Source organism: Pan paniscus, chromosome 10, assembly GCF_029289425.2.
Source record: "Pan paniscus chromosome 10, NHGRI_mPanPan1-v2.0_pri, whole genome shotgun sequence".
Taxonomy (NCBI): Eukaryota; Metazoa; Chordata; class Mammalia; order Primates; family Hominidae; genus Pan; species Pan paniscus.
This window is the reverse complement of record NC_073259.2, coordinates 64,102,091-64,127,794: the sequence shown is the minus strand read 5'-3', so window position 1 is coordinate 64,127,794 and position 25,704 is coordinate 64,102,091. Positions and strand designations below refer to the sequence as shown.

The following is a 25,704-nucleotide window of genomic DNA, read 5'->3' as shown; positions in this document are numbered from 1 at the left end:
CTGCTGAAGGCTCTTGACTGAGTCCTCACTCAGTGGTTGATTTACTGAGCTACTGGCCCTGGCAACAGGGAACACTTTTTTTTTTTTTTTTTTTTTTTTTTTTTTGTGGAGACAGAGTCTCACTCTGTTGCCCAGGCTGGCATGATCTTGGCCCACTGCAACCTCCATACCCTGGGTTCAAGCGATTTTTGTGCCTCAGCCTCCCGAGTAGCTGGGACTATAGGTGCCTGCCACCAAGCCCGACTAACTTTTGTATTTTTAGTATAGATGGGGTTTCGCCATTTTGGCCAGGCTAGTCTTGAACTGACCTCAGGTGATCCACCCGCCTTGGCCTTCCAAAGTGCTGGGATTACAGGCATGAGCCACTGCGTCCAGCCTCATCGGTAGTTCTGATCATCATAGTTTTCATTGCAGAAAGAATGAAGGCGTTGCTAACTCTGAAACTTCAGCACACTTCCATCTGCAAACCCAAGACACGTGTCTAACTACAGGGTAGATATTTCTCAGGTTTCTTAGTTTGCCTGAATGGATACTTTCAGTCCTCCTTTAGCCAGTTGGGCTATTTTCTCATCAAGATGGGGCTAATTGGTGAGGAATTTTCTTAAGTACAGGCAATCATCACTTTATAACATATCCAACACGGTACTGGATACCTTCCAATTCTTGTTGGAAATATGGTTATTCTGTCTAAAATTTCTTATTTACCTAATCTTATTGCTCTAGTTATATTTATGCTTATATGGTGATATTGAAGATCTGAATTAAGTGATTACTTTCGGTATGATCTATCATGCTCTTTTTTGAGGCAGAGTTTTGCTCTTGTTACCCAGGCAATAGCACGATCTTGGCTCACTGCAACCTCCTCCTCCCAGGTTCAAGCAATTCTCCTGCCTCAGCTTCCCAGAGTAGCTGGGATTATGGGCACATGCTGCCACACCCAGCTAATTTTTTATTTTTAATAGAGACGGGGTTTCACCATGTTGGCCAGGCTGGTCTCAAACTCCTGACCTCAGGTGATCCACCCACCTCGGCCTCCCAAAGTGCTGGGATTACAGGCCTAAGCCACTGCACCCAGCCTATCATGCTCTTTTAAGAATGGGACAAACTGAAGTTCCAAGAAAGTCAGAGTGCCATAGGAATTATGTGGAATCAAAAATTGGGTATATATTTGGAGATATTGAAAGATTTTTTATATTTTTGATTCTGAAGCTAACTGGGAAAAAAGGATCCCACTTTTCTTGCTAAAGTATGAGTCAGCCTCAAGACTGAAGTACATTTGTGCTTCTTCTTCTACTTTCAAAAAGATAAAAAGTATTCTGTTTTATATACAGAATACTATTATGGTTGTCTATTGCTAAGTGGAAATAAAAATATAAAGGGGAAAAAAATCTACCATAACTAAAAACTAAAACAAAAAGCTATAAAGACTTGTTGGGTTTCTCTGCATTTGAAAAGCTGAAAGCAGCTAGCAGATAACTGTGCTTCCAGGGCAACAGAAATGTGGTGGCAAGGCAGAGCAATAAGGAGAGTTTTTTAATTTAAAAAAAAATTTTTATTTTGAGAAGCAAGATTGAAGCCCCCAGGTGAACAATAAGCAGAAGCTTCCACTTGGCAGACACAGATTCCAGCAGCATTCCTGGCACATCATGGTGTTCAATAATCAATTTGCTGGAAAGATAGATCGTGACACACCAACAATCCTTCAGCCAGTCTCATGCATGTTTCATACCTGTGGGAATCAGGCAGGTGACCTTCAGGCTGGAACTCAACTTAGCCCCTCTACCAAGCACATACAAACAGACAGAGCACACTCTGATCCTCTTCAGAATTTTTCAATTTGGAGCTCTTACCCAGTTCAGAGTCCACTAAAGAGGATTTTTCAAATGTGGTATGTGACAGAAGCCAGCAACGTAACCTACCTGCAAGAAAGAGGAAATAAAGTTTGCCTTATAGGAAAAAGGAAACCTGACTACAGTCAAAGAAATTTGTTTTCTAAGGATAATTACTAAACACTGGGGTCTATTAATCTGTAAAACCTCCTTCCTACAGGCATTTAAAATTTTTATATGCTTTTCTTTATCTAAAATGGGGTTAGGTTTGGTATTGCCTAAAGCCTTCTAAGAACTGGAAAATAAATTGTTTATCAAAGGAAATGTTAAATAGCTCCCTAAGGCTTTAGGGAGATATTTTAGATTCTCAAAGATAATTATTATCTCTTCTAAGATGGGCTGTGAATAGTAGCCTTTAGTAGCCTTCATGTGTTTTAGAAAACTGGAAGATTAGCTGTTGTATATTCAGTGTAATGCTATAGATACAGTTACCTGATATATCTAACTGAATGATGGTTATTAAACAGTATATAAATGGAAGCTAAACCTAACTAACCCCATCAAATTTTATGTGTACCAAAGTCAGTGGATAGTCTGAACCTCTACTTAAGAAGAATTTTATTTGTTTAATTGCCAGAGATTAATTTTTATTATAATTCCTTCCATAACATCCCTGAATTTTCCAGAAAGTTGGAACAACAGGAAAGCATAGTTTTATTCACCATGTGAATCATTAATGTTATTTACATTCACTTTAATTTTGTTTTATTTTAGTTCTGCGCAAGACAAAGAAGAATGGATCAAGGTAAGCCTCATTTCTGTTTCCTTTTCTTTCTTTTTTTTTTTTTTGAGGCAGAGTCTCACTCTCACCCAGTCTGGAGTGCAGTGGTGTGATCATGTCTCACTGCAACCTCTGTCTGGGCTCAAGCAAGCCTTGCGTCTCAGCCTCTCGAGTAGCTGGGACTATAGGCGTGCACCACCATGTCTGGTTAATTTTTTTTTTGTATTTCGTAGAGACAAGGTTTCGCCATGCTGCCCAGGCTGATCTCGAACTCCTGAGCTCAAGCGATCTGCCTGCCTCGGTCTCCCAAAGTGCTGGGATTACAGGTGTGAGCCACCACGCCCAGCTTATTTTCACTTTTGTTTTTTAGTAACATCTCTGTGTATGCACATGTGCATATATTGTTGTGTGTGTTTTAATATATAGTAATCAGAACAGGTTCACTTAATTTTCAAAGTGATTCCTATATAGATATTTGTTTGATAAAGTATATTCATTGGTTTATATGAGAAACTTTAATGTGTGCTTTGAATTTTACTTATACTTTAGGCCCTTCAAGAAACCATCGATGCTTTTCATCAAAGGCATGAAACCTTCAGAAATGCAATTGCAAAGGATAATGACATTCACTCAGAGGTTTCTGTGAGTTGAATTACATTCTTAACTTCAACCTCTTTCATATCTTTGCAGGTGTAGAAGATCTGTCTAATCATTTTGTTCTCCAACCTTTTCCCTTTACAATGTCAGAACTGGCTGGTTAGACAGAATCTCATTCTTTCTTAGATGAACACAATAGTGAGTGGCTTTTCATTCTACTTGAACTTCTTTGAATTTTTCTTATTCTTTTTTTTTTTTTTTTTTTAAACAGAGTCTTGCTCTGTCACCCAAGCTGGAGTGCAGTGACACAGTCTTGGCTCACTGCAAACTCCGCCTCCCGGGTTCAAGCGATTTTCCTGCCTTAGCCTCCCGAGTAGCTGGGATTATACGTGCATGCCACCATGCCCAGCTAATTTTTGTATTTTTAGTAGAGAGAGGGTTTCACCATGTTGGCCAGACTGGTCTTGAACTACTGACTTCAGGTGATCCGCCCGCCTCAGCTTCCCAAAGTGCTGGGATTATAGTTCAGAACATGGTTTGAGCAATGTAGTTAAAGTTCTTTCAAAAAATAATAATAAAAGGGAATTATAGTTTTTTTCTATTAAAATTGAATCTTTCTTCCCCTTTTAGACTGCTGAGCTAGGGAAAAGAGCCCCAAGATGGATCCGAGATAATGAAGTGACAATGTGTATGAAATGTAAAGAACCTTTCAATGCACTGACACGAAGGAGGCATCATTGTCGAGCATGTGGATATGTAAGTGAGATTTCTTGATCATTAAGGTTGCTAGTAACTATATAAGTGATGTAAAGTCATCAACTAGGGACACACAAAAAAATGACTTTCAACTAATCATGTAATAAATTTATTTTGGTGCCAATTACGTGCAGAGGACTGTGCTGAGCCCTGGAGAAAAAACGTTAGACAAAATGTTCCCTGGCTTTACAGAGCTTACATTGTAATGGAGAAGACAGACAAATAAGAATTTCAAATTACTATAGATGAAATAAAAAAGCAATTGAGAAGTTAAAAATGGACAGTATTAGTAACAGAGGAAGATTTGGAACCAATTTTGGTTAGAAAAAGAGACCTATCTGAGGGGTTGGTATTTAAGTTGATGCTTAAAAGATTGAGAAAGGGGCTGGGCGCAGTGGCTTACGCCTATAATCCCAGCACTTTGGGAGGCCGAGGCAGGCAGATCACCTGAGGTCAGGAGTTTGAGACCAGCCTGACCAACATGGTGAAATCCCGTCTTTACTAAAAACACAAAATTAGCCAGGCGTGGCGGCGCATGCCTGTAATCCCAGCTACTTGGGAGGCTGAGGCAGGAGAATCACTTGAACCCAGAAGGCGGAGGTTGCAGTGAGCTGAGATCGCACCATTGCACTCCAGCCCGGGCAGCAAGAGTGAAACTACATCTCAGAAAAAAAAAAAAAGGGGGGGGGGTTGAGAAAGCTAATAATCAATAGAGACAGGGAAAAACTTCAGACAGTGAAAGTCTATATGCAAAGACCCTGAGGTAAGAAGGAACTTGGTCTATTCATGAGACTGCCAAAGGTCATGAGGCTGGAGCATGATGAGTAAGAGGAGGAACGTTAGATAAATAATGGCCAAGGGATATCTATGAGAAACAAGAATAGATGGAATCCACAGTACAAGTAGATGTTCTGGCTTTGATGGGGAGAGGAAAGCTTCCTCCATTATATCAGAGAGGAAAAAGAAAAAGATGGGTATAAATGTGGGTAAGTTGGCGTTTTTGTTGTTCTGGTGGTGAGAAATGAGGGAGTTTAGGTGCAATATCTATTTATTTGTGTTTTTTTTGTTTTGTTTTTTGTTTTTGAGACGGAGTTTTGCTCTTGTTGCCCAGGCTGGAGTGCAATGATGCGATCTCGGTTCACCGCAACCTCCGCCTCCCGGGTTCAAGCGATTCTCCTGCCTCAGCCTGCCTAGCAGCTAGAATTACAGGCGTGTGCCACCACACCTGTCTGATTTCTGTATTTTTAGTAGGGATGGGGTTTCTCCATGTTGGTCAGGGGGGTCTTGAACTCCCGACCTCAGGTGATCCGCCTGCCTCGGCCTCCCAAAGTGCTGTGTTACAGGCGTGAGCCACCACGTCCGGCTAAATACATTTTTTTTTCTTTTTTATTGAGACAGAGTCTCACCCTATCGCCCAGGCTGGAGTGCAATGTTGTGATCTTGGCTCACTGCAACCTCCACCTCCCGGGTTCAAGTGATTCTCCTGCCTCAGCCTCCCAAGTAGCTGGGATTACGGGCATGCACCACCACGTCTGGCTAGTTTTTTGTATCTTTAGTACAGACGGGGTTTCACCATGTTGGCCAGGCTGGTCTCGAACTCCTGACTTTGTGACCTGCCTACCTCGGCCTCCCAAAGTGCTGGGATTACAGGCGTGAGCCACTGCACCTGGCCCCATTTTGATGCAATATCTGTATGTTCACTGAAGAATGAAGTAGAGTCATCAGTTGAAAGTTAAGGGGAAGGAGGAGGAGATGGGGAGATTCAAGAAAGAGGACTAAGTGTGAAGATTTTCTCTGGGCAGAGAAAAGTGAGCCTAGTAGAGAAACAAAGGTGGACTTGGGCACCTGTTAGAAATTTACAGTTATAAATTTAAAGGGACACTAGTCAGCTTAATGGCAATGATTTTTCTCTAACAAGATATAGCAACTCAGGCCAGCGAAGGCAGATAGCACGGTTTATCCAGAGTAGTATAATGAGAAAAACACTAGAAGAGAAGGGAAGTATTTACATCAGAGAGTTAATAATGAATAAGAGAAGTCTCAATTGGATAAAAAGAGCAGGAAAGCTAGGAAACAGGCTGATGGTTAATGAGAAAGTGGCGGGGTCAGTGGACAGAAGAATTTCGGTAAGTTCAGAGATGTATGGTAGCGGACCTCTTGGGGGCAATGAATTAGAAATAAGAGAGATGTTGGTGAAAAAAATGGGATACGTGAACCTGGCATGCCAGATATGGTTCACCCTCTGATGGTGACACAGTCCCGGGGGTGACCATGAGATTGGACAGCTAAGGTAGACTGCACAGCGCTGGCAGCAGAGACATAAGGCGGTAGAGTTGGGCTTGTCATGTGAATGTTGAAGTCCACAGACATTGTGGTAGAGCAGAGAACTATGATCCGTTAGTGAGAAATTCCTGAGTGAATGGGTGTGGGGCAGATGATAAGGAGATGCTAACTCAGTAGGGGAGATGGGTAGAGCCAGATGATGATGGGCCTCAGAGCTGCCAGGGGTTTTTGAAGGCAAGAAAAGAGTCAGGGAATACAAGCCTCAATTCGCAGCCCTGAGGTCTCAGAGGTGACAGAAGGTGAAGTGGGGAAAAAAAAAAAAGCCTCCACTAGAGAAAAGAGCCTGAGGATATGGAAGAGTTTGATTCTAGAGTGAAAGGTCCAAAGGTCCCAGTGGAAGGGCATGGAGGGGAAAGTGGGAGATGGCGACTGAACTAGATTAAATTATGTACAGAGGCCAGGCGCAGTGGCTCACACCTGTAATCCCAGCACTTTGGGAGGCTGAGACGGGTCGATCTCCTGAGGTCGGCAGTTCAAGACCAGCCTGACCAACATGGAGAAATCCCGTCTCTACTAAAAATACAAAATTAGCCGGGCATGGTGGTGCATGCCTGTAATTCCAGCTGAGGCCGGAGAATCACTTGAACCGGGGAGGCGGAGGTTGTGATGAGCCGAGATTGCGCCATTGCACTCCAGCCTGGGCGACAGAGCAAGACCGTCTAAGAAAAAAATTATGTACAGAGCAATATGTTTGGGGATGAGGCTGAGAAAATAACCAGAGAGCTGGGCCTTTTCCTGGGATCTGAGATAAACAGGAAAGTGGGGCATGACATGGAGTGAATTATACTGGTGTTTGAGATAAGGGTAGGCACCCAGACCTATTGCTGTGATCCCAAATGTTTCCTTGGTGGCATGGCAGCCTAAAGAATGGTGCTTCCTGAGTATCTAAAGAATCATGCTTCACCCTGAAGATACACATGTTATATATTGGTGGACACAAGCTGCTTGGTATTGGAGTAAGCACTGCAAGACAGGACTGGCAGAAAACTGAGGCTGGAATGGTGTAGGTAGGAATCAGGTCATTGAGAGCCAGAGATGCCATGGTAAGATGCTTAGATTTGATCACACCTTAAAGGGAATTGGTTCAATGAAGAAAGAGTTGAGGAAGACAGGGAGTAAGTAGTCAGGAATGACTTTAATGTTAAGATTTGGGTGACTGGGTAAATGGTAGTGTGCTGTTAATTGACATAAGAAATAGAAAAATGAAGCAAGTTGAAATGAAGGGGAGAGGAGCAGAAATAAAAATAACAGCAGTTACCATTTATGATGTACCAGTGCCAGGCATTGTTTGAAGTGTGTTGTGTATACTGTTGCTTATAGTTTCTCAATTACCCTGTGAGGAAGGTTCTATTTTCTCCATTATATAATTCAGAAATGGACTCTTAGAAAAGTTATGATATGTTATTTCTGTTATTTGTTTTTCTTTTTTCTTACTGTCTCCCTGTGGGATTCAATTCAGATATATATAACATCACCTCATTCCATCTTCCATGTCTCTCCTGTTTTTATCTCTGTGTCTCTCTCTATAGCATTTTATTTATCTCTATCTCCCATTTTGTTCATTTACTGTTCAGTTGTAGCAAATCTGCTGTTTTGTTCATTTTTAATTTTTAATTATTTCCAAAAGTTTTTCCTTCCAAATCTGCCTGATCATTTTTGATAGTGTTTGTTGTTTGCCACTTTATGTTTTCAAACATTTCTTATGTAATTTTCAAATTTGTATCTAATAATGTCAGTAGCTGAAGACATTTCGAAGATTCCAAATCTGTTGTTTCTACTAAATTCTAGTTCCTGGAGGCTTGCTTTCTGCTGTAATTGGTCTCTTCTCATTGTGAGCTCGTATTTGGTTGATAGTTCATTATCTTCCTTTCATAAGTTTTGGCGTAATGACCGAGTCTCAGGTCAGCTCTCCCGTGTCCTCCAGACCCCATGGGCTGTCTCCTAATCCCAGCACTGTCCATCCCAAGCTTTGTTTGCTCTATTCATTCACCATTACAATTTCAGCTTACTGTGTGTGTGTTATTTTGTTTGTTCATTGGGTTTGGGGGCCTTGGAAAATTCTCTTACTTTAACGTAAAGAAGCAAAGCATTACAATTATTTGCTGTATTTTGTCCAGGATCCAGTTGTATTATAGCAAAATTCTTCTCAGAGTATCTACCTAGACTGTCATACTGACAGCAGCAAGAGTCAAAAACATATTTAATCCTGGTTATGTATTTCGTTATGACTGTTTACATAGTCTTTCTATATCTTAATGCTATATAAACTTCAGCTGGGCATGGTAGCTCACACCTATAATCCCAGCACTTTCGGAGGGAGGTTGAGGCAGGAGGATTGCTTGAGGCCAGGAATTTGAGACAAGCCTGGGCAACATGGTGAAACTCTGTCTCTACCAAAAATATAAAAATTGGCTGGGTGCAGTGGCTCATGCCTGTAATCCCAGCACTTTAGGAGGCCGAGGCAGGTGGATCACAAGGTCAGGAGATCAAGACCATCCTGCCCAACATGGTGAAACCCCGTCTCTACTAAAAATACAAAAATTAGCTGGGTGTGGTGGCATGTGCGTGTAATCCCAGCTACTCGGGAGGCTGAGGCAGGAGAATGGCTTGAACCTAGGAGGTGGAGATTGCAGTGAGCCGAGATCGCGCCACTGCACTCCAGCCTGGCAACAGAGTGAGACTATGTCAAAAAAAAAAAAAAAAAAAATTAGCCTGGTGTGGTGGCACACACCTGTAGTCCCAGCTACTCAGGAGGCTGAGGTGGGAGGACGGCTTGAGCTCAGGAGGTCAAGGCTGCAGTGAGCCGAGATCACACCACTGCACTCCAGCCTGGGTGACAGACCCCAGGTCTTGACCCCATCTCAAAAAAATTAAAAAAAATTATATAAACTTCTATAAAAACATAATTTTTCTGGTTTTTGTGTTTCTTTGATACTTTATAAATTCCCCTGTTGTTTATGCAGTTTCAAGTTCCTTATCCAAAAATATGTTTCTGATTGTAAGTTAATAACTATATTGCTAATATTTAAATGTATTGATGCTACATATAAACATAGTTTGATCATGATTTGGTCAGCCATTGAGCTGAGTTTCATATGGAAAGTGAGGAACAAACTATGGAATGAAGCTGGAGAGAGGCAGTGGCAGTTTTTGGAGGGCCTTGTAAACCAAGTTAAAGATCATAGCCTTTCTCCTAAAAGGAATGGGAGACACAGAGAACAGTAGGTGTTCCCAGTGTCATGAGTGAATATATTATTTGTGTGCTTAAGTGCAACAATTCATATTGATAGTTGTTTTAGCTTATTCTTCCCATTTTCCTCAGACTTATTTTTGACTCACTACAGTACTTTTGTGATTAAAATTAAATTGAGAGCAAACAGCTTTTTTTTTTTTTTTTTTGAGGCGGAGTCTCGCTCTGTCACCCGGGCTGGAGTGCACTGGCGCGATCTTGGCTCACTGCAACCTCCGCCTGCTGGGTTCAAGCAATTCTTCTGCCTCAGCCTTCCAGGTAGCTGGGACTACAGGCGGGCTTCGCCATGCCCGGCTAATTTTTTTTTTTTTTTTTTTTTTTTTTTTTTTTTTTTTTTTATTTGAGACGGAGTCTCGCTCTGTCGCACAGGCTGGAGTGCAGTGGCGCGATCTCGGCTCACTGCAAGCTCCGCCTCCCGGGTTCACGCCATTCTCCTGCCTCTGCCTGCTTTGGCCTCCCAAAGTGCTGTGATTACAAGCATGAGCCACCATGTCTGGCCCAAACAGCTTTTTTATCAGGGTAAGACTTTTAAAAATCTGTCACTGAGTTTGATTGAAATGATTTTTGATATTGGCATACTTGCCTTCAGTAAGCAAAGAAAAAATGTGTTTGCATGTGCATTGTCAAAATACTGTGCTATGATTTGAAAATAAACAAAATGGATGGTAATGAGTTTGCGGTTACAGGTATGTCTAATTCTAAATCCCAGAGTAATTTCATTGTAATTATGAGCAAACAGTAGACCATTTTTATCATGAATTTTAAATGCTATAAATCTACACCAAAAATTTGACTAATATATTTTCTTTAATATAATTTATCTACTATAAATTGAGGGGGAAATACACTTCTATAAGCAAGAAGATAATGTGTTAAACCAGAAGATTTTAAACAATTATTCTATAATACAGAAAAGTTATCACTAAGAAGTAATACACGTTTGCATCATATTCATTCATTCAAAGACAGTCTCTCCTGGAGCTTACAGCCCTATAAGGGAGATAAACAATCAAATAATAATACAGGAATAAAATTAAAAGCTGTAATCAGTGCTATGAAAGAAAACACAGAGAACACTGACAGGAGACATGCTGTGTCCTGGGGTTTGGAGGAGTCCCCCTTGAGGAACTGGAGTTTGAGCCAACATCTGAAGGGTGAGCGTTAAGTTAACTCAGTGAAGGAGAGAGGAGAGAGGCAGGGAGCATGGCCTTTGGGAACTATAAGAAGCCAGTGTCACTGAAGACAGAGTCCAGAAAGAGGGCAAATTATGCAGGACTTTGTAGGCCATGATTAAGAGTTGGTTCTTTAGCCAAGAGCCAAGGAAAGTCTGAAAGATTTTAAATAGAGGAGGAATAAATCAGAGTAGCTTTATTTTTATTTTTATTTTTATTTATTTATTTATTTATTTTTTGAGACAGGGTCTTGCTTTGTCACCCAGGCTGGAGTGCACTAGCACTCCATCTAGGCTGGTCTGGGACTCCTGGACTCAGGCATCTGCCCTTCTCGGCCTCCCAAAGTGCTGAGATTATAGGTGTGAGCCGCCACACCCAGTCAGATTAGCATTTTTAAGAGGGTGTCACTCCACTGTTTGGAAGATACAGCTTGGAGGAGGTTTAAGAGTGGAGGCCTGTAAACCAGTAAGAATGCTGCAAGGACCAGTCACAAGCCTAGAAAAGAAGCCAAACTAAAACGCCACGGACTTGGGTGCTTATAAGGAAGTTGTGGAAAAATAGATTTAAGAAATATTTAGGAAGTAAAATCAGCGGGACTTTGTAAAATGGAAAATCTTTGGGTAAGATCGAAAGAGGTTCTGGGGATGACTCCTATGTGTCTGACACAGGACCGGTTGTATGACTGCCCCATTTCCTGCAATAGAGAGGACTGTGAGAGGGGACCGGGTTGGGAGGAGGGGTGGGATGGGCTAAGAGAGACCAGGGAAGTTCGTGAGCAGTTTGGAAAGGATGTTGACGAACATCCAGAAGTATGAAGAGTCAAAGTCTTTGAAGGTCTTCTACCTTTAGAGGCCAGGAAAAGGATGAGTGAGCAGAGCTGGTCACAAACAGGGTTGAAACACCTTGATATGTACTTCTAGTGTTTATAGGGATGTTCCTTTTCTAACAAAAATCTGCCTTCTATGCTTAACATTTTCTCATTTATTATTACCTATAACTGATTACTGCTTAAATCATATCCTTTAAATATGATTACTGTTCATTTTTCTTTTAAATTTAAGGTGGTTTGTTGGAAATGCTCCGACTACAAAGCTCAACTTGAATATGATGGTGGTAAATTGAGCAAAGTTTGTAAAGACTGTTATCAAATCATAAGTGGATTCACAGACAGTGAAGAAAAGAAAAGAAAAGGAATTTTAGAGGTAAGAAATATTAAATATTGGATATCTTTTAGATTTTTTTTTTTCCCAACGGACTCTCGCTCTGTCACCCAGGCTGAAGTGCAGTGGCGCAATCTCAGCTCACTGCAACCTCAGCCTCCCAAGTTGCTTGAATTATAGGCCCACGCCACCATGCCCGGCTAATTTTTGTATTTTTAGTAGGGATGGGGTTTCCCCATGTTGGCCAGCTGGTCTCAAACTCCTGACCTCAGGTGATCTGCCCACCTCGGCCTCCCAAAGTGCTGGGATTACAGGCATGAGCCAACGCACCCCAGCCTAGATTTTTACAGAAGAAATAAAATCCTCTTAGCTATGAGGAATACAAATAATATATCTTTGTTATTTCTTTGAGTGTTTAACAATTTGTATAATGAGCAAGATTTATGCTTTTGTTCTATTTTGCTGACTTTTGGGATTCTGCTTGGTTGCATAGAAAAGGGGGGCTGCTGTTTAAATCAACATGCATTTAAGAATGAAATACATTGATTTCGTGGCAGTAGCTATAGCCAAATATTTCAGTATTAATTGGCATCTCTTCTTATACCCAAATTATTGTAGTATGTTTTCTATAAAGGAAAGCTTTTACTCTCAATTTCGTCATATTGGCTTTACAAACCACTTTAGATAAAAGTGCTATTACCTGACAGACTCTTCCAACTTTTTATAGTAAAATATCTAGTTTACTATAGTCATTTAATTGCCAGTGATGGTAATCTGATAACTACATTAAATATTATTGAAATGTCTCCCAAGTTAATTTGACTAATGTTCTGGAAAAAATTCAGACCCCCCCACCCCAAGCCTGAGAACTATAACGCAGCTTATCTGAAATGAGTTTTACATCTAGAGATATTAACAATATAAGGGACAGGTTATATAATAAGGCCTTTGTGGCAGTAGGTTCAAGGTAGCCTGGAAAGTCTATAGAAGAATAGGCTCAGGATCAAAATGCTATGTATCTAAAATCATAGACATACTTGGTTTATTAAGAATCTCTAAAGAGGCTGGGTGCAGTGGCTCATGCCTGTAATCCCAGCACTTTGGGAAGTCGAGGCAGTTGGATCACGAGGTCAAGAGATCAAGACCATCCTGGCCAAATGGTGAAACCCCATCTCTGCTAAAAATACAAAAATTAGCTGGGTGTGGTGACACACACCTGTAGTCCCAGCTACTTGGGAGGCTGAGGCAGGAGAATCGCTTGAACCCGGGAGGCGGAGATTGCAGTGAGCCAAGATTGCGCCACTGCAGTCCAGCCTGGTGACAGAGCTAGACTCTGTCTCAAAAAAAAAGAATCTCTAAAGAATCAGTAAGTATTTATTGAGCATTTACATTGTGTAAGCGTACAAGTATACCTGTACACTTACAAGTGTACAAAGGTCACTTCTGTTCATTGATAAAGGGTTACAAACTTCAAGGTCCATTTGAGGCTAAGTGTAGCCCCACACACTAAAATCATTCTTCCAGGGTATAGACGTTACTCGTATGGCCTACCAAATTGGGGCTTTCTCAGGCAGTAAGGATGGAAAGACATGCTTCATTGGACATCAGGAACAGAGCCTCAAGACTTAATAGCGACAACTGATGAGACTGGCACAATATAATGAGTCGGGGAACTTGGTTTTAGGGTCAGCTTCAGGCCGTATCTCTGAAAAATCCCTAGCTAGTATTTTAGAGAACCTTATACTGAGGAAAAATTAATGAATTACTTATTAGGTCAACTCATATAATGAAATAAATATATAGTATGAAGTCCATACATAGGAGACAAGTATGTACATGCACACATTAACTTAAATGCATATTCGAGACTGGTTTTGTACCAACTAGTATGTAATATGCCCTAGAACAGTGATCAACACATTTTCCTGTAAAGAGTCAGAGAGAAAATATTTTAGTCTTTGCAGACCAAGAGGCCAAACCAAGGATATTACATACATATTTGTAAAAAGAGAGAAAATAAATTTCCACAATTTTTTTTTACAAAATTAAAATTATATTTATTTAGGCTTTTTAATAATATGGATCAGCTGGGTGCAGTGGCTCATGCCTGTAATCCCAGCACTTTGGGAGGCTGAGGCGGGCGGATCACAAAGTCAGGAGTTCGAGACCAGACTGGTCAACATGGTGAAACCCCGTCTTTACTAAAAGTACAAAAATTAGCCCACGTAGTGGTGTGCGCCTGTAATCCCAGCTACTCGGGAGGCTGAGGCAGGAGAATCACTTGAACCTGGGAGATGGAGATTGCAGTGAGCTGAGATCGTGCCATTGTACTCCAGCCTGGGTGACAGGGCGAGACTCTGTCTCTAATAATAATAATAATAATAATAATAATAATAATAATAATAAGGATCTACTAATCAGAATGGAATTCTTTGGGGGAGGATAACCTTTCACTTAATTGGAATCTGAAGTTAGCGTTCCCTATCATCAAATTAATTGTAAGTGGTCGCGTAAAAAAACTCCCTGGCTCATGGGCCATACAAAAACAACTGGTAGGCTGGATTTGGCTTGTGAGTTATCGTCTGCTAACCAGTGCTGCTTTAAAAATTGTCTGTGGCCAGGTGCGGTGTGGCTCACGCCTATAATCCTAGCACCAAGGCTGAGGTGGGTGGATCACCCGAGGACAGGAGTTCGAGACCAGCCTGACCAACATGGTGAAACCCCATTCTACTAAAAATACAAAAATTATCCGGGCCTGGTGGCGTGTGCCTGTAATCCCAGCTACTTGGGAGGCTGAGGCAGGAGAATCGCTTGAACCTGGGCGGCGGAGGTGTCAGTGAGCCAAGATTGAACCATTGCACTCCAGCCTGGGCAACAAGAGCTAAACTCTGTCTCAAAAAAAAAAAAGATTGTCTATGCTGAAGCATCAGTTTTTTTTTCCTGAACTATCACAGATCAGTGTTTTTGTAAAATACACTATAATGCACTTGGTTATCATCACAAATTCAAATTGTTATAAAAGTTTAATACTTACTCCTACTTTGTGTGCTTACCAGAAACTGGTAACAAAACCATTTGCAGACCTGGAGACCAACATGGATAACACTGAGTAGCACTACCTGAAGGGTTTTGGAGACAGAAAATAGAAGCAAACCAGTTAGTTTCCATAAGGCATATAATAAAAACTACCATTTAGTTAAATGGTTTTGTTCCTTTTTTCAGTATTTTTTTTCTTTTTTTTTTTTTTTTTTTTTTTAGACAGAGTCTCACTCTGTCACCCAGGCTGGAGTGCAGTGGTGCGATCTCAGCTCACTGCAATCTCTGCCTCCCTGGTCCAAGCAATTCTTATGTCTCAGCCTCCTGAGTAGCTGGGATTACAAGCATGTGCCACCACACCTGGCTAATTTTTTTCTTCTATTTTTTTTTTTTTTTTTTAGTAGAGGCAGGGTTTCACTGTGTTGGCCAGGCTTGTCTCAAACTCCTGGCCTCAAGTGATCTACCTGCCTCTGCCTCCCAAAGTGCTGGGATTACACTTGTGAGCCACCACACCCAGCCTTTTAGCCAACAATTTTTATATTAGGAGGCAAAATAGAAAAATTAAATGGCTCTATGTATTAGTCTGTACTCACACTGCTATAAAGACATACCCAAGACTGGGTTACTTATAAATAAAGGAGGCTTGGCCGGGCACGGTGGCTCACGCCTGTAATCCCAGCACTTTGGGAGGCCAAGGCAGGCAGATCACGAGGTCAGGAGATCGAGACCATCCTGGCTAACACAGTTAAACCCCATCTCTACTAAAAGTACAAAAAATTAGCCAAGCGTGGTGGTGAGTGCCTGTAGTCCCAGTTACTCAGGAGGCTGAGGCAGGAGAATGGTGAGAACCTGGGAGGTGGAGCTTGCAGGGAGGTGAGATCGCGCCATTGCGCTCCGGCCTGGGTGACAGAGCGAGACTCCATCTCTATGAATGAATGAATGAATGAATAAATAAATAAATAAATAAATAAATAAATAAATAAGGCTTAATTGACTCACAGTTCCGCATGGCTGGGGAGGCCTCAGAAAACGTACAATCATGGCAGAAGGGGAAGAGGCACATCTTACATGGTGGCAAGTGAGAGTGAGCAAGTGTATGAAGGAAGAACTGTCAGACACTTACAAAACCATCAGATCTCATGAGAACTCACGATCACAAGAACAGCATGGGGGACACTGCCCCCGTGATCCAGTTACCTCCTATCAGGTCTCTCCCTCGACACATGGGGATCGTGGGGATTACAATTGAAGATGATATTTGGGTGGGGACACAAGGCCTAACCATATCACTCTACAAAAATTGATTGCACTGAAAAAATCTTTAATTAGGTGTACTCAAAGATTGCTGGTTACTATTTGCCTTTTTGCTATTATATTCTTTCTTAATTGAAGTAGGTATAGCATTGTCGTTAAAAGTTCAGGCTCTGTTCTGGGCACGGTGACTCACCCCTGTAATCCCAGCACTTTGGGAGGCCAAGGTGGGAGGATTGCTTGAGGCCAGGAGTTCAAGACCAGTGTGGGCAATGTAGTGAGACCCTGTTTCTACAAAAAATTTAAAAATTCTCTCCTGGCTACTTGAGAGGCTGAGGCAGAGGATCGAAGTTCAGACTCTGGATTCAGACTCTCTGGGTTCAAATCCCAGCATGCCAATGTGTGATCTTGGGAAAGCTATTTAAACTCTGAGCCTCAGAAAAAATGAAAATACTACCTTCTCAATGTTGGTGTAAGGATTAAATGAAATAAGACATGTATTGAGCTAAGGAAAGTGCCTACATAGTAAGCAATCAATAAACACTTAACTCTTTAAATTCAAGGTCTAGTTATGTAAAGAGCTAAAATTGGCTTAAATATTTTCCATGTTAAAATGTTTAAACAATAATTGCAAATGAATCTTTTTTGGACAGTCCAGGGAAACATTTTGTATAAACACATTGTACTTTGTGAATATTTCTCTATCTGATTTGTTGTGTGTTCATTCTGTCTTTCCATTATATTTTTCTAGATTGAATCAGCAGAAGTATCTGGAAACAGTGTGGTGTGCAGCTTTCTTCAGTATATGGAGAAGTCAAAACCTTGGCAGAAAGCTTGGTGTGTGATCCCCAAGCAAGACCCTCTTGTGCTGTACATGTATGGTGCCCCCCAGGTATCTAAACCACATCTGTCTGAAGGGACAGATGCCCTTGAGGGCAAGGGGAAGCGAGTGGACAGCGGACTCAAAATCTGTAGAACAAGAGTTCAGGCAGTTTCACTGTTTCATTAAAATTGAAAAATAATGAGTAAAGTTCAAGTTTGTTGTTTAAGCTGATTGATTCATTTTATAGCCTATATTTTCTTCAGTCTGTGGATCATCTGTCCCCTTTCTTGTCTCATTCAATGGGTTTGAGAAAAGATGAGTTGAATTAGGAATGAGCATGAGGAGAAGGGGAAGCAAACAGGAAAAACAAGCCTTTTTAATGATAGGAAACATTAAGAAAAGACTTTTTAATTTTGTTTTTTTGTTGTTTGTTTGTTGTGTTGTTGTTTTCTTTGTGACAGAGTTTTGCTCATGTCACCCAGGCTATAGTGCAATGGTGCAATCTTGGCTCACTGCAACCTCCACCTCCTAGGTTCAAGTGATTCATCTGCCTCAGCCTCCCGAGTAGCTGGGATTACATGTACCCACCACCACACCTGGCTAATTTTTATATTTTTAGTAGAGACAGGGTTTCACCATGTTGATCAGGCTGGTCTTGAACTCCTGACCTCAGGTGATCCGCCCACCTCGGCCTCCCAAAGTGCTGGTAATACAGGCGTGAGCCACTGCGCCCAGCCAATTTTGTTTTTTATTTTATTTTTTCTTTTTGCTCAATGGATAGATATCTGAAAAAGGAGTTTGAGAGGAAGGGGAACTTAAAATCAGTCTTGCATTATCATTCAGTAACAATTTTTTTCAGAACCCCACGTATATGGATCTGAGATAAATCTATGGGAACAATGATATGCAGGTTTAGCTTTTAACAAGAGCAGCACCAGGTCCTATGATTGTGTTGTGCTTGAAGAATCAAATGTACAACACTTAAACCAGTTATGCATTTACTCTGAAATATAAAAATTTTACATATACCTGTTGTATTTCAGTCTGTAAATTAAGGGCTGGTAAAATTATTTTATTTTGAAAATAGACTGAAAATGACAGGCTATATAGTTTACTCTCCTTTATTGCTTTTCCTATAAGCTTTCTATGTCCATAAATAAGTTGATGGAATAAGTGAATCACCAGATAAAACTGCCTTTAGTAATGAGATTATCATTACTGTTTGCTGGTTTGATACAGTATGATGGCGATTTTTCTTCCCCTTTTCACTGAATGAAGAGTTGAAAGGCTCTTTTCACAGAGAGGAGGGTGTAGTGTCTCTGAGTCCTAGCTGATTTGGGTGTCAGCTCTCATTCATTCAGCTAACATTATCAGTGGCCTCACGTACAGGCTCTGTACTAAGCAATGGGATTGCCCTCTGTGCCCATGGAGAACTCACCGTTTAAGTCTGTTTGGGACAGTGGTAGGAAGAGAGGTTTAGTAGGAGCAAGGGACACACTTAACAAGCGAATACATCACCTGCTTTTAATGTCTGATGTCTTTTCTTTAGGACGTCAGAGCCCAGGCCACCATTCCACTTCTGGGCTATGTGGTGGATGAAATGCCAAGGAGTGCAGACCTGCCACACAGTTTCAAACTGACCCAGTCTAAGTCCGTGCACAGCTTTGCTGCAGACAGTGAGGAACTGAAGCAGAAGTGGCTGAAAGTCATCCTTTTAGCTGTCACAGGTGAGACACCAGGTGGTCCAAATGAGCATCCAGCCACCTTGGATGATCATCCTGAACCTAAGAAAAAATCAGAATGCTGAACTCCTCCAGGACCAGCCACGGTGTGGAGGTCTCAGGACTTACAGCTCAAGACATTCCCAGCTCTTCTTACACATCTGCTAGCACTTTATGTTGAAAAATATAGGCTCATAAATGCATCTTTTGAGGACTATTTTCCTATGTTTATGTACTCTTAGTGAAATTAGTGTGCAGAGTCATTCTACCGATAAAGTTTTGAAATAATGTGAAAACTGGAGCATTTTTTGAGCTATTCCTTGAATATGTGCTTTTTTGTCTTGAAGAAATGGTGTATCAATTGATTCTGTCACCGTCAGGTTAGAATGAGCACTTCCATTTAAGAAATCCTTTCATGTCTTCTTCTCTTTCACATGTAGGACCTGGAACAGTTTGAAAGATATACCTCCATGTTGCCAAAATAGATCCATGGTGAAAAATACAGGGACAGTTGAGGCTATTGTATTAACTTATTTAATTTAGTTTATAAATCTCTAGCTGCATAAATGATGTCTGTTCTTTTAAAACAAAAGAAAAAGGACAAATTGTTGGTGTTCAGATTTCCGATTTATGAAGAAAAGATAACTTGTTTTTGTAGAAATACTCCTAAGAATGTCTTAAGTATATAGCAATTATGTATATATAGTATTAAATATATATATTATACATGCTTTTAGGTTCACATTCATCTCTAATTTATTTTTTAAATATAAAGCATGGTTTATCGTGGAATTGAGCAATGTTCTAAACTGAAGAAATGTTTTGGTGATTTATGTTTTGCTGATTGGCATTTGAGGGTATTGATATTTTTATAATAAGCGGTAATTTATGTGGCATGGGATATATTTGTGAATTCCAACAGTACTTTTAAAGTACCATTTTTTGTTTCTGTGCCTATTTAAAACAGTGCCTCTCTTAGAAGGTGCTATTAATATAAGATGAGGGTTCAGTTAATGCTTCAGTCTTGATTATTCTAAGATTAAAGTGCATTTTGGTCACTGGGACAGTCAAAGTCATACAGGTTATTTTACCGTTTACAATCCTATAATTATTGCAGTAGTTAACATCAGCATGTACAAAAATTTTCACCAAAACCCAAACTTTATGAGACACCTGACCTTTTACAGAACTAGGATATGTGGAAACCACATTTATCGTAATGTTTTTCTTTTCCGTAAGATAATCGAGCATGGTTAAATAAGGTCTCTATATAATGAACACTTAAGATAACTGTATGGGCCTTTTCCTTTGTCGGAATGAAACAAAATCCACATGTGATAACCTATGTTTGGGGTGGGGGCTGGTCACATGATTCCTTGTCATGAAGGCTGCTCTTCACTCTTTTGTACTTGTGATTAAAATCTCACACTAAGTTTACTATTTAACTTAATCCTTTTTCTCAAATTAAACCTTTTTTTATACTGTCATACCCCAAACATTGTCACTTTTTAATGTACCAGTCTGCTAGAAATCTACAAGAATGATCCCACTATCTTTAGTATGTAAGGATTACACCTTAGATATAGAATAGAATTTGAGACTGCCACACATTTATTCAGGCCTTGTTACTTTAAGAAATATCTTATTTTTTCCACCCCAAAGGAGCAAGTGAACCAATTATTGCTGACATAATTAGGTTCCCTTCCTCCATAAAAGGATTATCAGCCATGATCATTAACATTAAACCAAATACATGGAGCCAAAAAGAGATAAAAGTAGCTTCTTAGGCCCTATTAAATCAGGGAAAGACTAGAAGAAAATTTACATTGCTTCTCTTTTTTAATGGCCAACGGGGTATGTGTGTGATGTATACTCAGAGTGGTTTTTTGGAAAATTAAACTGTAGCTATAGATGATGCTTTGGTTTTCTTAATCTCAAGAAAAGAGAAGCAATGGAAATACAGAATGATTAACTGGGCAAGAGGACTTTTGTAAGTGTGACTAGAACAATGGTAATGTATGGGCCAATGGGAAGATTTATGAGTCAGATTATTTTTGAAAACTATTTTTAAAAGCAAGAAGACTACACTTTCCCTACCAAAACAGAAGTAACATGGACACACTTAAGTTTTGGCTCAATAAATATCAATGTTATTTAACTTAGATCATTGAAAGAATACTCATGTAAAGATAATGTTTATTATCATGCTCTTAACAGTCATTATCTTTAATTTTTTAAATGAGAAGCATTAATACTAGAAGAGAATTTCTGGTTATCCGGTCACCATATTCACTTTCCACCCCACATTCTTCAGCTAAACACAAAGAGAAGCAGTGAAACAGCCTTACCTGCTTCTCTCTTATTAAAGAATCACTGATGTTTTTACTCAATGAAAGGTAAAGTAATACCCTTAGCCATTTATTAAACAATTCAACCAAGAGACCTCAAAGTGTGATTGATGATAGGAATAATCAATGCCTTTTCCCTTCCAACATACTTGAGCAGTCATGACAACCTAAAAATATCATTGGTTGCTTTCCCATTAAAACCAACGTTCCCTGTGGGTCTTAATTCTTTATTTTCACTCATTTGGTGCTTTCCAAGTCATCTTTTCTTTAAAGTGCCCTTCCTCCAAACTTTAAAAAGTACTTCCTTGACAAAATTTCTATTCATTATAAAACATTTCAATATTTTAAGCTTAAATTTTGCTTTTGCTGAAAGCCTACCATTTGGCGTGTTAAGTATGAAATATAGTGCAGACTTTTATCTTGGTTTTAAGTGGGGCTCAATAAAAAACACCAGCCACTTTTGTAATAATGGCATCACAGTGTCATCATGTATGCAAGCAATAAAACTCTTTAGGGTATGGTTTTATACTGAAAATTTAATATGAAGGCCCCTTCCCACAAGAATATAGATAATTATTAACTTTCTAGATGTGATACGGTAATTCGAATTGCAGAGTATAAGGAAGGGAAATGGGAAGGGGCATCATTCCTTGGATTTTAAATAACTATCAAGAACATTTTTACTTTAACAAAGAAAATGGATAGAAAAAGCACATTTTGTTTTCCATGAAGTTTAATTTGACATCAGGTTTGTGTACTTATCTTCACTAGGTGACTTAACTTACCCCAATTTTTAAAAAAATTATTAAACTTTTTACAGAAACTAACCTTTTAAATGTACCCTTTCCCCATATATATATACGCACACGTTTGGATTTTTTTTTTAAGAACACTTGTTCTAGTTATAAATATATAAAGAAAACGATAAAGTTTGTGGTACTGCAGGGTTGTTAAAGATTCTTTGATGCCTTCTAAAAACTTTTATCAAAAATACTTTTGAGTTCACAATTCTGTTTTACTTTTCCTTGTCCTTACTTTTTGGAAACAGGGTGGTTGCTTTTATTTGTTTTCTGGTTATATTCAAAGCCTTAAGTTCTTAATCTGAGCATATTGTCTGTGATAAATTTCTGATGATCTTTCTGGACTAGATACAACCTGAGTAGCAAGCACCAACCGGAGCAAGTAAACTTCTAGGGAACAAGCGTCTTGGGTTTTATAGGTATCTTTGCTATAATGCAGAATAGATTAATGAAGATTTCCTATATCATATGATATTTGTGTTAGTGGGTCTAAGATTAAGCACATGATATTTATAAGCTAAAATTAACTCAAAAGTCAAGAATGTCTTAATGTTTTCATTCTTAAATTTTGTATTCTCCAAGAATGTATTAGTATATGAACTGTGGCCAACCAGTTCCTATTCTTCAGACTGTATTGACAGCTGTAGTGGATCATGTTGCTTCTTCATTCTTACCAATTTTATTAGAATCAAACTTCTTGTTATTTTCATACTATTATCTACTATAGATTCTCAGCTTTAGAAAATGACTATGATACATAAAGACCACTAGGTCAACTTAAAAAACCCTTTCTGTGAATTTATACATGTATGTATATGTGTAAAAACACTGTTGATTTGCAATTCTGTCTTTCCATAGAAATGAACTTTTTCTATCGAAATTGTTTAACTTAAATATTTTAACATAAATTATTTACATGGATCTTTATGTATAATTCATCCTTATATATACCCCTTAATCACGTAGTCATGAGAAGATAACTTTGCTTTCTTTACAGAAAGGGCAGAGAGGAATAAGATAAGAAACTGAAACAAGCAAGAATGAAGAGAGATGTGGGGGAGAGACTGCTGGTCTCCAGACCACAGCAATGTGTTTTAAGATAAGATGAAATATTTTAACTGCAGAAGGGATATAAAATATAAATCTATGTAATTACATGCTGATGGGATCCATTGCACCCAGGTTTTTGACCTTGGCCTGTAAATGCTAGATTATGATATCTTGTTATTCTTTTTCTCCTTTGGGCTTTTAAAAAATAATTTCATTCTCAGATCATTTTCTGTACTGTTTACTGAGGCAAAAAAAAAAAAATCTGAAGTCAATCATGGTCTTCTACTTTCTGGACTGAGCATTTGGCAGAATGCAGTATCTTTTCCTGTGTTTTGACATGAAATAGCACATGGCTTCTACAAGATAGTTTTAACTTGTTGGGGTCACCAGGAGTTACATGATGGTCAACCCCTTTTCCTAAAATTCATTGTGGTAGTTTTAGTGGAAAACGTAAATCAAGAAATCTCATATCATACTTTAATAAATAAATACCAAATACATAGTGAAATATAGGTTTGGGAAGAAACTAGTCTGTGGGGACCATTATAAGAGAATCACATTATATATTACACAGTATATGGATATTGGAATGTATCACTTGTGGGGGGTTCTCTTCATTAGCAAAACAGTCATGTCTGTCTGTATATAAGACTTTTTTTTTTTTTAACCAAACTAGCATTTCATTTTGTGAGTGACAATTGACATTTTAAAATAAGCATAGGCCGGGCATAGTGGCTCATGCCTGTAATCCCAGCCCTTGGGAGGCCGAGGTGGGCAGATCACTTCAGGTCAGGAGTTTGAGACCAGCCTGGCCAACATGGTGAAACCCTGTCTCTACTAAATAAAAATAAAACAAAATAAGTGTATCTGGGCCAGGTACGGTGGCCCATGCCTGTAATCCCAGCACTTTGGGAGGCCGAGGAGTTCGAGACCAGCCTGGCCAACATGGCAAAACCCTGTCTCTACAAACTTTAGCCAGGTGTGGTGGCACATGCCTGTAATCCCAGCTACTCGGGAGGTTGAGGCAGGAGAATTGCTTGAACCCGGGAGACAGAGGTTGCAGTGAGCCGAGATTGCACCACTGCACTCCAGCCTGGGTGACAGAGCAAGACTTCGACTCAAAAAATAAAATAAGCGTATCTGGATTTTTCTTTTGAATTCTTGACTGATAAGTTTGAGAATGTATGTTTTTGGAATTTTACAGTTGACTCAAGTGTGAAAGTATACACAAGTAATTTTTCTTTTCTAGCTATGTGAATGTAAAATACTTGCAGATAATGTATATATTGTGTAATATATGTATATTTGGTCATAAAAGCAGATAATTGGAAACATTGTAAAATTAAGCACTTTAATTCCTATTAAATATTAAACATTTGTATCTTGTAAATAAACACATCCTTAAATTAATTCCAAAGCTTTACATGTTATTTCAGCTCATGTTCAGTTCACAGTGATTTCAGTTCTGCTCAGGAAAGTTACTCCAGTAAGGTACTAATACTCCTACCTCCAACCTACCCTCTGCCAAAAAAAAAAAAAAAAAGTGTAAGTCTTTCAAGAATAAAGCTTATGACAGACTCAAGGTTCTCCAAGTATAGAAACAGTGGCTTCTCTTTGTTATAACTCCAAGTCTAGATCTCCAACAACCGACAAAACAGTGCCGCTCCGTACCCAAGGAAACGATTGTTTTGCTCCATAGTTTGTGGTGTTTGCCTACATTCTAGAGGCTTATCCAGTCGGCCCACAGTGTCCATGGGAGACTGGTTCCAGGACCACTCACAGGTACCCAAATCTGCTCATACTCAAGTCCCTGAGCTCTCTGGAACCCACAGATACTGAGTCAAACCTCCGTATTGGTGGGTTTTGCATCCTGATGGAATACCGTGTTTTCATCCACATTTGGTTGTAAATGTGGAATCCATCAATGCAGAGGGCTATTTATTGAAAAAAAGTCCACATATAAGGACCTGTGCTTCAATCCTGTGTTGTTCAAGGGTCAACTGTATAGTGAAATAAGCACGAAAAGAGAACTCAAAAGAACTGTTGAGGCCGGGTGTGGTGGCTCACACCTGTAATCCCAGCACTTTAGGAGGCCGAGGCAGGCAGATCATGAGGTCAGGAGATTGAGACCATCCTGGCTAACACAGTGAAACCCCGTCTCTACTAAAAATACAAAAAATTAGCCGGGTGTGGTAGCGGGTGCCTGTAGTCCCAGCTACCCGAGTGGCTGAGACAGGAGAATGGCGTGAACCCGGGAGGCGGAGGTTGCAGTGAACTGAGATGGCACCACTGCACTCCAGCCTGGGTGACAGAGTGAGATTATGTCTCAAAAAAAAAAAAAAGTCTTAGTCCTTGTCTTACTGGTCATATGACCTTAGACAATTTACCTGAATCCCAATAATGAATTCCTGTGGTCACTACAAGAAACATTGCACTCGGTGACTATGAAACGCTATACAAATAATATGTCATGGAACACTTCGGAGTTTCATACAGCTACTCAATTGGCTTTAGCCTTTTTAAAGCCCTGAAAAGGAATCTTAATGACTTTCACTGTGATTTCATAACTAAAACATTTCCAGAGATAACCCTTCGCAGAAGCCTATTAGCTTTTTTAGGACACAAAGAACTAATCAACAATTTTAAAATTGATGCTTTAAAACAATTGGCATCAGCTGAAGGATTCTGTAAAATAAACATTGCCCTTGGCTCACCAAGGGACCCAAATGTGATTTGGGTCCACATTACATCAGAGTTGCATAATTCAAGGCTTCTCAAACTCTAATG

At 39.7% G+C, this 25,704-nt stretch overlaps 1 protein-coding gene across 6 annotated transcripts in view; it reads left to right on the top strand.

Annotated features, from left to right (window-relative positions):
* Positions 1–24,327, top strand: part of FGD4 (FYVE, RhoGEF and PH domain containing 4) — a 248,447-nt gene extending 224,120 nt beyond the window's left edge. For all 6 annotated transcript variants that reach the window (XM_034936051.3, XM_034936053.3, XM_034936058.4 and 3 more), the window contains 6 exons: positions 2,604–2,634; positions 3,160–3,252; positions 3,838–3,963; positions 11,790–11,930; positions 16,927–17,067; positions 18,548–24,327. In XM_034936051.3, coding sequence (XP_034791942.1) covers positions 2,604–2,634; positions 3,160–3,252; positions 3,838–3,963; positions 11,790–11,930; positions 16,927–17,067; positions 18,548–18,805 — 790 coding nt within the window. In that variant the 3' untranslated portion in view covers positions 18,806–24,327. The remainder of the gene's footprint in view (positions 1–2,603; positions 2,635–3,159; positions 3,253–3,837; positions 3,964–11,789; positions 11,931–16,926; positions 17,068–18,547) is intronic.
* Positions 24,328–25,704: the final 1,377 nt, after the last annotated feature.